We start from the raw sequence: 15,556 nt of genomic DNA on the forward strand, positions 1-15,556 counted from the left end.
TCTAAAGTGTTTGTAGAAAGTGATTTATTTAAGTAGAGAAAGAGAAACAGGAGAAGGAGAGAGGAAAAAACAGCTGACTCTCACACTGAGTGAGAGAATCCAGACAGATGGAATCCAGGAGAGGAAAGCAGCTTCCACACTGAGTGGAAGGGAATAGAGAGAGATGGAGTTTAGGAGGGGAAGACAGGCTGCTTCCACTAGAGAGTGTAGAAGGGGACTCCAAAGTGGAAATCCAGGAGAAAGGAAGACAGCTTCCATGAGGGTGGAAGGGGATCAAAACACGGAGTCCGAAGTGGTGTGGAAGAAGGGGACTTTTAACCTGGGAGGAACCCCCACCTTCTCTAAGACCCCCTGGCCAATGAAAGGAGTTCCTTAGAACTTCCGCTGGAAGTGATTAACTTTTAGATTCTTCCTGTGCTCATGAAAATTTAAAACAGAGACCATTAAATCTCCTGGATGGAGAGAGACGGGAGGGGGCATGGCGCTGGGAAGTTCTTGCCCTTAAAACTGTACCCCTTCATGGGCCCGGAAAGAGAACACATTCTCTCAATATCTTTATCTGAAAGCTTTCTTGGCTTTTCCAAAGTTATCCTTTTTTCAATAAATAACATGTCTCCTCAAATCTCACTAAGAATACGAATTTGACATATTTCTCATGGTTTTTCTCTTTTATGCCCAAGGTTTTCCCCAGATAACTTGTTCATACTTCTCCAGTAGTCCTCTTCTTTTGAACTGTGGAAGGGTTTTATATGCCCTGTTATTTTTTTTCCCCTTTAAGTCATCCTCGAAAACGTTAGAGTTATCTATCTTTATTTTTCCAGAATTTCTATTTGAAATTGGTTCTATTATAAGCTCTAAATTTATAGGATCAATAATTTCAGGATCCATTGTGGGATGAAGAGAATGGCATTCATATAAATAAATTAAGTATTAGAAGATCAAAATGTCTGTTTAGAATAGAGTGGGACAAACACATAGCTCAGGGTAAGGAGCCTGAGAGCACTTCCCACTCTGTTTTTTTTTTTGTTTGTTTTTTTGTTTTTGAGACGGAGTTTCGCTCTTGTTACCCAGGCTGGAGTGCAATGGCGCGATCTCGGCTCACCGCAACCTCCGCCTCCTGGGCTCAGGCAATTCTCCTGCCTCAGCTTCCTAAGTAGCTGGGATTACAGGCACGCGCCACCACGCCCAGCTAGTTTTTTTTGTATTTTTAGTAGAGACGGGGTTTCACCATGTTGACCAGGATGGTCTCGATCTCTCGACCTTGTGATCCACCCGCCTCGGCCTCCCAAAGTGCTGGGATTACAGGCTTGAGCCACCGTGCCCGGCCCCCCCTCTGTTTTTAATTGGTATTTCTTCATTAAGTTCTTCACTGTTTTTCTGTTTCCTCCTTTCTTTTTCTTTTTTTTTGTTTTAAGTATTCTTTGGGAATAGGTACTGTATTCTCTGGTATATTGTACTCAGTTTACTTCCCTGAAGATTATTAGAAAGACCAATATATTGGAGCCAAGGGCCTGTCTTATACTTAAGTAGTAGGTAAAATTAGGTTCACTTTTGATTAAGTAGTGAATTAATCCACTTATTCATAGGTTGTAACTAGATTGGTAGATGATTGATTTCTAAAATATTATCTTAAGTGAACCATAATCCCAGAAATTTTTTGAAATTTCTTTTATGTGGGTAGTACTATATCTGAAATGGAAAATATCCTGGATTGATGCAATAGCAGAATGGTGATAACAGAAAAAAGAGCCAGAAGTTGAAGACAGATCATTAGAAATTATTCAGTTTGTGGCCGGACACGGTGGCTCATGCCTGTAATCTCAGCACTTTGGGAGGCTGAGGATTGCTTGAGCCAAGGAGTTCCGAGACTAGCCTGGGCAACAAAGTGAGACCCTGTCTCTACAGAAATAACAAAAAAATTAGCCAGGTATGGTGGAGGGTGCCTGTGGTCCCAGCTACACTGGAAGTTGAGGCAGAAAGATCACTTGAGCCCAAGAGGTTGAGGCTGCAATGAGCCAAGATGGCACCATTGCACTCTAGCCTATGCAACACAGCAAGACTCTGTCTCAAAAAAAAAAAAAAAAAGGAAAAGAAAAGAATTTTGAAAAACAGAGATTGAAAGAATCTAACAGAGCCTTGAGGTTTTGTTGGTTGATTCCAAAGGTCTAACATGTGCATCATTAGAATACCAGAAGGAAAGGAGAAAGAGATTGGGGTAGGAAAAAATATTTGAAGAAATAATGGTAGAAAACTTCCCAAATTTATAGATGAAAGAAGCTCAGCAAATACCAATTAGGATAAACTGAAAGAAAACCATGTATAAACACAGTAATCAAAACCAAAAATAAAGTCTTGAAAGTAGCTAGAAAAAAATGATACATACAGGGGAACAATAATTTGAATAAATGCAGATTTTTCATCAAAATCATGGCAGTCAGATGATAGTGGAACAATTATCTTTCAACTACTGAAAGAAGAGAACTGTTAATCCAGAACGCTATATCCATTGAAAATATCCTTTAAGAATAAAGGTGAAATTAAAAGTATCCATTTCTAACATGTTTGCTTTAATGAAATGTTAATGGATGTTCTCCAGGCTAAAGGGAAATGATACCAGATGGATATTTAGGAAGATAAAACAAAATGGTAAATAAGTATAAAGGACTAATTTTATTCTTAAGTTATCCCACTGTCTGAGAAGTTTTTAATATGGGTATAATACATATGATGGCTAAACATAAAATCTAGTGTGGAGATGGAATTAAAAGGGCCTATATTGTTGCAATGTTTCTTTATTTTTCTTGACCTGGTACAGTGTTAGCTCTAAGTGGACTTCGTAAGATTTGCTATATCTGTATCTATGTAAATGTGCATTTATCTGCCTATCCATCTGATAATCCTCAGAAGAGGAACAAGTAAAAAAATTGTGTAAAAGATATGGGTAGTTAATATAAAAATATGAAATACTAAAAATTTTCTAAGGAAAAGAGGAAAGAGCAAACAGGAGAACAGAAAACACAGGGAATAAACAGAAAACAGATACTAAAATGGTAGAGCTGAATCTAACTGTGTTAATAATTATATTACATGTAAGTGGTCTGATGTTACCAATTAAAAGAGATCTTCATATTGAATCTGAGGCTATAACTGTGCTTTTTGTAAGAAGCCCACTTTTAATAGTAAAGACATAAGTTATAAGGAAGGAAATATATACCATACAAAAACGGACGAAAAAAGCTCAAATGAATCTATTAATATCAGAGAGAGTAAACTTTTGACCAAATGGTATGATTAGGATAAAGAACATAACAATAAGAGTCATTTTCCTAAAAAGACATAATAACCTTAATTGTGTCTAATGAAAGCATCAAAAATGGAGTAAAAACAAAAAAACAGAAAACAGCCTGTTAGAACTGAAAGGAAAGATTGAGAAATTCACAATTATAGTTGGAGACTTAAGCGCTTTTCCCTCAAAAATCAGTAGAATAGGGAGATAGAAAACCAATAAGGAAATTTAACACTAGAATAATACCAACTTATATGACCTAATTGACATTTACAGAGCATTCTACCCAACAGTAGTGAAATGTACAGTCTTTTTATATGCAAGATAGACTATGTTCTGGGCCATAAGACGCAATCTTAACAAACTTATAAGAATTAAAATTATGCAAAGTATGTTATCTGACCATATAGAATTAAACTAAACACAGTCATTGGAAGAGATCAAATTAAAAGAAAAAAATTTGAAAATTATACATCAAGTTTCTACATTTAGAAACGATGAAGTGATCCATGAGTCAAAATAAAAGTAAAAGTCACAAGGAAGTTAGGATGAAATTGAAAAACCACATATCAAAGTTTAGAGGATTCAAGTAAAGCAGTACTTAGAAGGAAATTCATAGTAATAAAAGCTTATGTTTGAAAAGAAATATTTCCAATCAGTGCTCTGAGCATCTACCTTAACATAGCAGAAAAAGAAGGACAAATTAAACCCAAATTGAAACTAAAGAAATAAATAATAAGGTAGAGTAGAAATCAATGAAATTGAGTAGAGAAAAACAGTAGAGTAAAATCGGTGAAATTAAAAGCTAGCCCTTGGAAAAGATTGATAACATTGATAAAATTAGACAGAGTGACCAAGAAAAAATAGAGGACAAATTGTCAATATCAGAAATGCAAGACCTTATTGACATTTAAAGGATAATTAGGGAATATTTCTGGCATCGTTAGCCCAATAATTTGACTACTTTGTTGAAATGAGCAAAGTCCTTGAAAGGTAAGCTATGGCGTTTACTCAAGAACTAGATTATCTGAATAGTCCTATATCTAATAAAGTATTTGAATTTTTCATTTAAAAAAACTTCAACATGGAACATTCAGTTCTACACGAAGTCTTCTAGGATATAGAATATGAGAAGTTACTTCTGAATTCAATTTACAAGTAAAGCGTTATCCTGGTCTGAAAACTAGACAAATACGTTATGAGAAAATTAAACTATGTCCATCACCCTCATGAACATACAGGATTGGATGGAGAGTAAATCAAGCAGATCTCCCAAATACAGTGCTGTTAGGCTACACCCATTGTAAATGAAACATTGATGTTGGAGCTGAGGCCACCAAAGGTTGAAGAATGAAAAACAAATAAAAGTCAAATGCATAAAGTCAGAGAACAGGTATCACCTTAAAAAGATCCCTCATTTAATTAGATGCCTACAACCAGTGAATGTTCTCTGGGGGACTCTGGAATCCCATCTCTACCTTGGGTGGAAGCTCTTAGGTAGAGATGGGATTCCATAGTCTTTATATGCAAGATAGACTACTAATACTAGCCGAGGGCATGATGAGAACCCAGGAGAGTTTACAGCTACAAATAACCTTATGTTATCTCCTCAACTTCTGCCCAGCTAGCTCCCTAAACATGACTCTCACCTTTTGCCTGAAAACTTTCTTCATTTCTCACCTTTTATCTAGAGAGTCACATTCAAAGGGCAGAATTGCTAGTACTGCAGCTTTTTCAAATATCAGGAACTTCAACCAAATAAAATCAAAAGGGCATATTTTCCTATGCTTTCCACCTATGAATCTTACTTTTCCCGCAGGACCCAAATGTGGCTCCCCTCAATTCCTGTGCTCCTTGTTCTGGGTAAAAAAGTAGAAGGGGACCAAGAACAAGTTTTTTACCTAAAGCAGAGTGTGAGAGGGTGGGAGAAGTATGTTATCTGAGTAGATAAGGAGGAATAAATACTGAGAAGCACTGCCCGCTTTCAAACTGAGCTTCAAGGAGTCTTAGAGCTTCTTTGCTGGTTTCTTCCTTTCTCCACAATTTCTGCTTTTAGGATTGTACTATGTCTTATCCCTCAGTCTACTTCTGTGTCTATGTCCTCGTGTAGTGATCTCACCCCTTTTCAAATGCATATTGCTAACCAACGTGGTCTCTTGTATTCTGTAGCCTTTATTCCCTTACATTCAACTGGCTTCTCAGCATATCTGAAACCAAACTCTGGATTGCTCATCTCTCCAAATACCTGCTTCTTCCCCAGTCTTTCTCATTATGGTAAATGACAGTTCCATTAGTCATTTGTAGTCCTCCTTCTTCTTCTTTCTTTTTGAGATGGAGTCTTACTCTGTTGCTCAGGGTGGAGTGCAGTGGCATGATCTTGGCTCACTGCAACCTCCGCCTGCCAGGTTCAAATGATTCTCCTGCCTCAGTCTCCTGAGTAGCTGGGAGCTGGGATTATAGGTATCCACCACCACGCCCGGCTAATTTATGTGTGTGTGTGTGTGTGTGTGTGTGTGTGTGTGTGTGTGTGTATGTGTTTTAGTAGAGACGGGGTTTCACCATGTTGGCTAGGCTGGTCACAAACTCCTGGCCTCAAATAATCTGCCTGCGTCGGCCTCCCAAAGTCCTGGATTAGAGGCTGTAGTTCTTCTTAATTCATATACCTTCTTTCTTATATCATATATAATCTGTTTTCAGAATAAATCCTAAATCTAGCCCATTCTCACTCTCTTTCCTCTGGATAATTGCGGTAGCCTTCTGTTTTCCATGCTGTCATATCTTCTGGTCTATTTTTCACACCACAGCCAGAAAAATCCTTTTAAAATGTGAGTCATTGCTAAATATTTAATGATGTTTTTCCTCTGCTCACAACTCTCCAGTGGTCTCCCACTTTACTCATAGTAAAAAGCTAACTCCTTTTATAGTAGTTTATACATTTCTGACCTTATCTCTCACCATTTTTCCCCTCACTTATTCCAGCCTGGCTGTCCTGGCCTCCTGTTCCTGGAACATGCCATACCTAAACTGTTGTTTCTCAAGCTAGTCACGTGGGTCCCCTCCTCTCTTCCCTTGCATCCCTGCTGAAAGAAAGGCCTTTTCTGACCACCTTATTTAAGAGCAACTCACACCGCTACCTCAGCACTTCTCATTCTCTTTATACTGCTCTACTTTTCTCCACGGTGGTCTATTGCCACCTCACTATTATAGTCATTTGTTTATTGACCCTTCCCCCATTAGAAGATAAGCACCACATGGGCAAGGGCTTTGTATTGGCTATGGTTGGATCCCTGAGGCCTAGGATGGGCCCTGGTAGAAAGTATGCTCTCAGCAAATATTTGTCAAATGAATTTCATTGTGGTGTTTTTTCCTTCCTTATATATTAACATCTTTTTGAACAACATTCTACAGAGTAAAGTTAGCCATGAAATAGGATACCATAGGACAAGATGTCTGACTTTAGGTAATCATTGACACTGAATGGCAGGGGCCCTATGGAGCATTTAATTCCTCTCTTTTCTAATTTCAGAGATGAGAAAATGGAGAGAGATGTACAAATCATAGAAAGATGTCTTAGCTTCAGTATTTTGTAAACCCTCCATAATGCTTAGCAGATTTCACAAAATACTCAAATCAAAAGAATGTCACAAGTAAGGAAACGGAATATAAAAAGGCTAGCTTATATTCAAGAGTATTTTTTTTTTTTTGAGACAGGGTTTCACTCTTGTTACCCAGACTGGAGTGCAATGGCGCGATCTCGGCTCACTGCAACCTCCGCCTCCTGGGTTCAGGCAATTCTCCTGCCTCAGCCTCCTGAGTAGCTGGGATTACAGGCACGCGCCACCATGCCCAGCTAATTTTTTGTATTTTTTAGTAGAGACGGGGTTTCACCATGTTGACCAGGATGGTCTCGATCTCTTGACCTCGTGATCCACCCGCCTCGGCCTCCCAAAGTGCTGGGATTACAGGCTTGAGCCACCGCGCCCAGTCCTCAAGAGTATTTTAAGGCTATCATATAGAAAGGCCTTATGAGAAATTGCTAACTGGGATTATAATTCTTAAAATATCGCATAATATTTATATAACATTTGCTGTAAATTAAATATATTATAAAATTAAAGATATTATAAAGCTAATATCTTTTTAAAGGTAGTTTGTTAGATATAGTGCGTAATTCATAAGGAATCCCTTTCACTGAAATTACCTTTTAGTTTGAACTTTATTTTGTGGCTTCCGAAGTCTGGACTTTTAAAAGACATAAAGTTATAATCTGTGAATGAGAAAGACAAAATGGGAATACAGATAGATATAACATTAAAATAAATAGAAATGTTAAGATAGTGCACAGGAAATTTCAAATGATAAGTGTAGATTAAAATGTTCTAGAGGAGGCTGGACATGATGGCTCATGCCTATAATCCCAGCACTTTTGGAGGCTGATGTGGGTGAATCACCTGAAGTCAGGAGTTCAAGACCAGCCTGGCCAACATGGCAAAACCTTATCTCTACTAAAAATGCAAAAGTTAGCCAGGGGTGGCATCAGGTGCCTATAATCCCAGGTACTTGGGAGGCTGAGGCAGGAGAATCGCTTGAACCCAGGGGGCAGAGGTTGCAGTGATCCCAGATTGTACCACTGCACTGTGGCCTAGGTGACAAAGTGAGACTCCATCTCAAAGAAAAAAAAAAAAAAAGAAAATTCTAAAAGAAATTAGGATTGGTTGTCCCAGTGGGCCAGGCATTAGGAGATGGCTCTAGCAGGGGAGAAAGAGTAGAATTTGGTGATACTTTAGATAGAAGGGTAGAACTTAGAAAGCTGGGGCTATGCAGAGGCATAGTGGGGCAGCCATAGAATGTTCTAGTAGTGAGTAAGGTCAGTTTAATAGAACCTTAGGTCAGAGAGCTTAAGAAGGGATGTTAGTGCACATTGTGAGAATATTTGAATATTACAATCATTTGGCCTCTAAACATTCAGAAGCATTTGAGATCTTTTGTGGGGACTGACATGTGCAAAGTAGTGTTTTAAGCATATGAAACTGTCAGTGATGTACATTATGGATAGGAGGAGGAGACTGAAAAGTTCTCAGTGAGGTGATATTGACCTGTGCTAGGATAATAGCAGTAGAAGGGGTTATCCTTTTGAGAAGTTCTGAGAAGTATTAGCAGGACTTAGTTACTGTGTAGAAGTGAGAAGAGACCAAGGTAATTCTGTGGTTTCTGTTATCTAGGAGACTGATGGAAATAGGAAATTCTCTCATGAATGTCATTTTATCATGAAAGATGAATTTGGCTTTAGACATAGCAAGTTTAGGATGAGAGCCATGTAATAGTGTCTAGTTAGAGATTTGAAACTCAGGCTGGATTTGGGCTACAGTTTTGGGGAATTAATGCTCATACATAAACGTGAGAGTTAGTCCTGAGGGTGAAGGAAATCTTAGGAGTTTTAGAAATTGTAGAATGGGCTAGGCTGAAGAGATGGTGGTGCGTAGAACTTTAGTGGGCAGAGGAAGGATGTTTAGTGAAAGAAACTTTTAAAATGCAATGGTTGCAGAAGTAGGGTAACCTATGAAAAGAAAGCCAAGAGTCACATAATTAGTTGATTCCAAGTAACATTCATCCCTCCCTCAACTCCCCCATTGCAGATGCAGTACATCTTTTTTTTTTTTTTTTGAGACAGAGTTTCACTCTTGTTGCCCAGGCTGAAGTTCAATGGCTCTATCTTGGCTCACCACAACTTCTGTCTGGGTTCAAACAATTCTCCTACCTCAGCTTCCTGAGTAGCTGGGATTACAGGCATGCACCACCACACTAGGCTAATTTTGTATTTTTAGTAGAGACAGGGTTTCTTCATGTTGGTCAGGCTGGTTTCGAACGCCTGACCTCAGTTGATCTGCCTGCCTCGGCCTTCCAAAGAGCTGTGATTACAGGCAGGAGCCACTGTGCCTGGCCTGATGCAGTACATCTTTAATGCAGATCCTGGAAAATGGAAACTAGCAAAAATATTTTTAAAAAGTTGTTACCCAGCCTGGGAAACATAGTGGGACCCTGTCTCTACAAAAAAAAAAATCAAAAATTAGCCAGGCATGATGGCACACGCTCATAGCCTCAGCTACTTAGAAGGCTGAGGTGGGGAATCACTTGAACCTGAACCTGGGAGGTCAAGGCTGCAGTGAGCTGTGATTGAGCTACTGCACTCCAGCCCAGATGACAGAGGAGGACCCTGTCTCAAAAACTTAAAAAAAAGAAAGAAACTTACAGCTTAGCCAGAGAAAACTACTAAAATATTTAAATATATATCTTAAATTATGAAATATTTCTTTTTTAGTGTGTCTGTATTTGTGTATTTATATTGCGATACAAGAGAGTATTATTTGCTACAAATAGTTGAGGTAAGTAAGATGATTTGAAAATAGTTCCACTGTTAATTACATAACTTATTTGTTGACACAATCTTCTAAATATTTAATATGTATAAAATTGCCCATATTGTCTGTTTTGTTTATTCTTCAGATGATTGCAAAAGGAAAAAATGCGTCTGAACTGTTTCCTGCTGTTGTGAAGAATGTGGCCAGTAAAAATATTGAGGTACTGTTTTGATCTATAATTTGTATGATTCCTTTTGTTTTCATGGGACCATACACTTTTCAGTGACTTTGAAGTGCAACATAAGATACTTAAGTTATCAGTAGATTTTTGTTATGATTAAAATGTCCTTAATTTTAAATGTAGGTAGAATTAAAAGTAGACACAATCCTAGCTTTGGATTTTTGGAAGAGAATATGAAAAGCAAAACAGATTGATTCACCTGAGTGAACGATGGTAAGTTGCCAAGTTTTCACCTGTTCCTAGAGGCCCGTTTAGTTTAAATTTTGTTCTAGGGATTTAATTTTAAGATAGCATATGCCCAGTGAAAAAGACCTAGTCAGGTTTATCCAGACCTTGATGATTTGGGGCTTTTTGGGATTTCTAGGACTGAGCCCAAGAATATTTCCCAAGTTTCTCAGACTACTCATGACATGTACAAAGCACTCAGTACATATATGTGGATTTATTGAATGAACATGTCCTGGTAAAATACTGTTTTGTGTAAGCTAGACTGATACAGTCTAAGGTTACATTCTTCCCCCCACACTGATTAATTGATAAATTAATTGAAAAAGCCTCATTAATTGATAAATTTTTCTCAATTAAAGCTTTAAAGCCTTTACCCCACCATAAAATTAAAAATGTGTTACTGCTACTGTTTGTTTGCCATTTTACTGGCAGATGACCAAGCTCATTAACAAATAACAGAAACATTCTAATCCAGGGAACATGGTTATGATGACAGAGAGAGAGAAAGTGCAAAAGCATCTGTGCATGGAGTATGAGAGTGTAAGGAGAATGGGTGTGTGATTTCAGAGGCTTTGCTATTTTTTGTAGTTATGATTTTATTTTCTGTGTATAGTATGGTCATTTTTTTTGCTAGTGAAGTTGTTTCTATTTTGTGTGATGAATTTAAATATTCAAAGTATTCTTGCCAGCAAAACCAACCAGAGAAAGAAAGAAAACATTTTGGAGGTAATGTTCTTTCAATATTACTTAATTAAATGTGATTGATAGTATTGTGTACATTTTTAAAGTGTTTTAGCAACTGTTTGTTCAGTTGTTCTACCAGTTGGTGAGAGAGAGATTTTAAATCTCCAAATCATGATTCTGAATTTTTTTTTTTTTTGAGACAGGGTCTCACTTTGTCACCCAGGCTGGAGTATAGTGGCACGATCTTGGCTCACTACAGCCTCAACCTCCTGGACTCAAGCCATTCTCCCAGCTGAGCCCCATAAGTAGCTGGAACTACAGGTGCATACAACCATGCCTGGCTAGTTTTTGTTTGTTTGTTTTGAGATGGAGTTTCGCAGTGTCGTCCAGGCTGGAGTGCAGTGATCTTGACTGACTGCAACCTCCACCTCCCAGGTTCGCTCAGTTCTCCTGCCTCAGTCTCCTGAGTAGCTAAGATTACAGGTGCATACTACCATACCCAGCTAATTTTTTTGTATTTGTAGAGATGGAGTTTCACTGTGTTGGCCAGACTGGTCTCAAACTCCTGACCTCGTGATCAACCCACCTCAGTCTCCCGAAGTGCTGGGATTACCGGTGTGAGCCACCGTACCTGGCCCCTGGCTAGTTTTTTACATTTTTTTTGTAGAGGTGGGGTTTTGCCACGTGGCCCAGGCTGGTTTCGAACTCCTGAGCAATCCCACCTGCCTTGGCTTCCCAAAGTGCTAGGATTATAGGGGTAACCAACCATTTTTTTTAGACCAGTTTTCTCTCTCTCTCCCAGGCTGGAGTACAGTGGCATCATTGTGGCTCACTGTAGCCTTGTCCTCTTGGGTTTAGGTGTTCCTCCTTCCTCAGCCTCCCGAGTAGCTGGGATTACAGATGCATGTGACCACACCCAACTAATTTTCATATTTTTAGCAGAGACAGGGTTTCACCATGTTGTCTAGGCTGGTTTCGAACTCCTGGACTCAAGCAGTCGGCCAACCTCGGCCTCCCAAGTGCTGGGATTAGAGGCATGGACCATTGTGCCTGGGCTAATTCTGGAATGTTTTATTTTTCCCATTGATTTAGTTATTTTTTGTTTATTTTTACAAGTATTCCTATGAGGCATAACTCTTTTTGGGTTTTCCTGATGAATTGACCCTTTTATTCTAAAAAAAGAAAGCCCTTTAATTTTGTTAATATGTTTTGTCTTGAAGCATATTTGATTTGTTGTTAGTATTGCCACTCCATCCCTCTCATTTCTTTTTATTTTATTTTTTTTATCATTTTTGTTCATTTGCTTTCAGTTTGTTTGTCTATATCTAGTGTGCATTCATTGTTGACAGCATGTAGTTGCAGATTTCCCTACATCTTGTGTGTCAATCTCTGCCTTTTAATTGGAGTGTCTATTTTGCTAACACTTAATATAATTATTGACCTGCTTAGATTTGAGTCTACTATTTTTCTTCTTTTCTTTTGTCTCTTTTATTTTTATCTTCCATTCTTCCTGTTTCTTCTTTGGGTTAACTAGAAGCATTTTAAAGTTTCATTTTAGTTTTTTTGTTTTTTTTCCAACTTGCATTTGTTGGCATTTACGGCAGTGGTCCCATATGGTTGTAATACTGCATTTTTACTGTAGTTTTTCTATGTTTAGATATATTTAGATACACAAATACCTACCATTGTGTTATAGTTGCCCACAGTATTCAGAATACAGTAACATGCTGTACAGATTTACAGCCTAGGAGCAATAGGCTGTATCAGTAGTCCCCAACCTTTTGGCATCAGGGACCAGTATTATGGAAGACAATTTTTCCCTGGACCCTGGCTGGGGAGGATGGCTTCAGGATGATTCAAAAATTACATTTATTGTGTACTTTACTTCTATTATTATTACATTGTACTATGTAATGAAATAATTCTATAACTCAGCATAATATAGAATCAGTGGGAGCCCTGAGCTTGTTTTCCTACAGTTAGAGGGTTCCATCTGGGGTGTGATGGGAGACAGTGACAGATCATCAGGCATTAGATTCTCATAAGGACTGTGCAACCTAGATCCCACACATGAGCAGTTCACAATAGGGCTCACACTCATGAGAATCTAATGCTGCTGATCCGACAGCAGGCAGAGCTCAGGGGGTTATGCAAGCAATGAGGAGTGGCTGTTAAGAACAGCCACTTGTGTGCCTGCTTGCTTGTGTGCCTGCTTGCTTACCGCCTGCTGTTTGGCCTGGTTCCAACCCCTGAGCTACAACATACACCTATGTGTGTAGACCCCTGGTCTGTATTATATATCCTAGGTATGTAGTAGGCTGCACCATGTAGGTTTGTGTAAGTGCACTCCAAGGTGTTTGCACAATGAAATTGCCCACCGGTGCATTTCTCATAACACTGATAAATAATGCATGACTGGATTATAGAATTTTAAGGATACGTGCTTTAAACCTGCTACTTCTTTTTTTTTTTTTTTTTTTTTTTTTTGATACAAGGTCTCACTCTGTCACCCAGGTTGGAGTGCAGTGGCTGGATCTTGGCTCACTACAACCTCTGCCTCCCTGGTTCAAGCAATTCTCCTGCCTGAGCTTCCTGAGCAACTGGGATTACAGGCTTCTGTCACCACGCCCATCTAATTTCTTTTTTTGTATTTTTAGTAGAGCTAGGGTTTTGTCATGTTGCCCAGACTAATCTGGAACTCCTGAGCTCAAGTGATCTGCCTACCTTGGCCTCCCAGAGTGCTGGGATTATAGGTGTGAGCCACTGTGTTTAGCCTAAACCTACTTTTAAAAAAGATTTACTGTTTTAAAGTATGCTTCTTGCTTTTTTTTGAGGGGGAGGGGTGGGGCTGTAATACCATGAATGCAACACACTGTGGGCTCAAGTGATCCTCCTGACTCTGCCTTCTGAGTAGCTGGAACTATAGGTGCATGCCAGTACATTTAGCTAATTTAAAAAATATTTTGTAGAGACAGAGTCTTCATGTTGCCCAGGCTGGTGCTGGACTCTTGGCCTCAAGTGATACTCCTGCTTTGGCTTCCCGAAGTGCTGGGATTATAGGCATGAGCCACGGTCCCCAGCCCTTAATTTTTTTTTTTTTTATTAGATAGGAAGTACCTTCTATATTTCAGATAGATGAATTTTTCTATAAAAATGAAGTAGTCATCATAAACTCAATTAGACTAAGTTGGATAAACCAAAACCAAAACACTTGTGTTCTTGTAGCCAGGTTATGATTAGCTTAAATTAATATTGGATTTAAATGGCTTGATAAGTCATACTTTCTTTCTAGGGCACCAATTAATGGAAGAAATCTATGTAGATCTTAAATTTCTTGAGTAAAATAAATTTTACTCATGGTAATTTAGTAGATGTTTATTAAACACTGTTTATGTGCTCATCATATATGATTCTGAATTGGTAATTTTAAACTATCCTCCCTTTGATACTTTATGGCCATGCTGTCTGAGCTTCTACTTTGATATGTTTATTAGTTTTATGTCCTCTGGTATAAGAAAGTCCAAATATCTGAAAAAAATCAACATTTAACTTAGAAAAATTATGAGGCATAGGTGAAGCTTGTCTTAGTGTTATCAGGAATAAAGTCTCTCGGTAGCGATAGGAATACTTGTTAACATTCAAAAAAACTTGTCTGACCTAGGTTATTAGTGCCTCATATAGATCCACTCATTTTATCCTCACAAATAACCCTGTAGGGCTGGTTCTGTCATTGCTTGTGTTTTACATATGAGTACAAGATGGCAGAGAGGTTAAATTAGCTGATCAAGGTTACACAGCCAGTGTGTGGCAGTCAGAATCCAAAGCTAGGTTGCTTGGTGTCAGAACCCATCTTAGCCCATTCAGTTCCGTCTTTCCCGTGTGATGATTCCTTCCTCTCTTTTCTCTCTTGATATCGTTTACTCCTTATCAATGTCTGGTATTAGCTATCATTTGGGAGGTACCTGGTATTGGCATTTAAAAAAAATGTTTTAGATATGGGTAGAAATGACCAAGTTCTTAGAAATTGGTGGTAAATTAGCTAGTTCCCTCAGGACTTCTAGTTCTTCTTGTAAACAAAAAATTCCATACTAATTATTTTTCCTTCAAAACTATTTTGCTGTTCAACTAGTTATCAGTAGGAGAACTTTTCCATTTGTTCATATTTCCTTTTACAGTTAGATTCTGATATGCTGCCTAATGTTCTGTTACAAAAATGTCAGTATAAACATAATTATTGGTCTATTTGTTTTGGATTTACTTTGTTTAAATACGTTGTTTATTTTTTTGAAACATGCTTGAGCCTTTAATGTTTTGGGAAAACTGACATAACTTTCTTAAAACTTATGTTTAGAAACTGATTTTTTTCACTCAAGTGCAAAATTTCATTTTTACATGTACATGTTGCTTTAGTCACACAGGTGAGCTGTACGTCATCTACCATTAAATGTCAAATGATACCAAAAGTGACCTAGTAAACAGTCAGTGGTTATAGTACAAAAATAATCAAAGGTTTAGTCAATAACTCATGAAGTTTGATGTACTAGTATTGATAAGCTAATTAAACAGATCTGTCTGTGTTCTTCCAGCCTACAGGGGCTCTGCTGTGATTAGCTTTACAGCAAGGAGTGTTATAACATTGAATGAAAGTAACCGATCAGAGAATGGTGTAGTCACGAAGCTTTAACTACTCCCATTTCTGGTCACAGAATGGTTTCAGGGAAAGTAGGCTTTCTTTGCACACCTGCAGCCAGTCAGTGC

General features: G+C 38.3%; 1 protein-coding gene across 8 annotated transcripts in view; it reads left to right on the forward strand.

Moving 5' to 3' along the window:
* AP3B1 (adaptor related protein complex 3 subunit beta 1) overlaps positions 1-15,556 on the forward strand; it is a 279,241-nt gene that overhangs the window by 46,595 nt on the left and 217,090 nt on the right. For 7 of the 8 annotated variants that reach the window (XM_074384448.1, XM_074384437.1, XM_003920819.2 and 4 more), the window contains exon 3: positions 9,791-9,865. In XM_074384448.1, the coding sequence (XP_074240549.1) occupies positions 9,791-9,865 (75 nt within the window). Of the gene's footprint in view, positions 1-9,790; positions 9,866-9,890; positions 11,120-15,556 lie in introns of those variants that run through there. The other variant, XM_074384461.1, reaches the window with a different exon arrangement.

The sequence above is a fragment of the Saimiri boliviensis genome, chromosome 1, assembly GCF_048565385.1.
Source record: "Saimiri boliviensis isolate mSaiBol1 chromosome 1, mSaiBol1.pri, whole genome shotgun sequence".
Lineage (NCBI taxonomy): Eukaryota > Metazoa > Chordata > Mammalia > Primates > Cebidae > Saimiri > Saimiri boliviensis.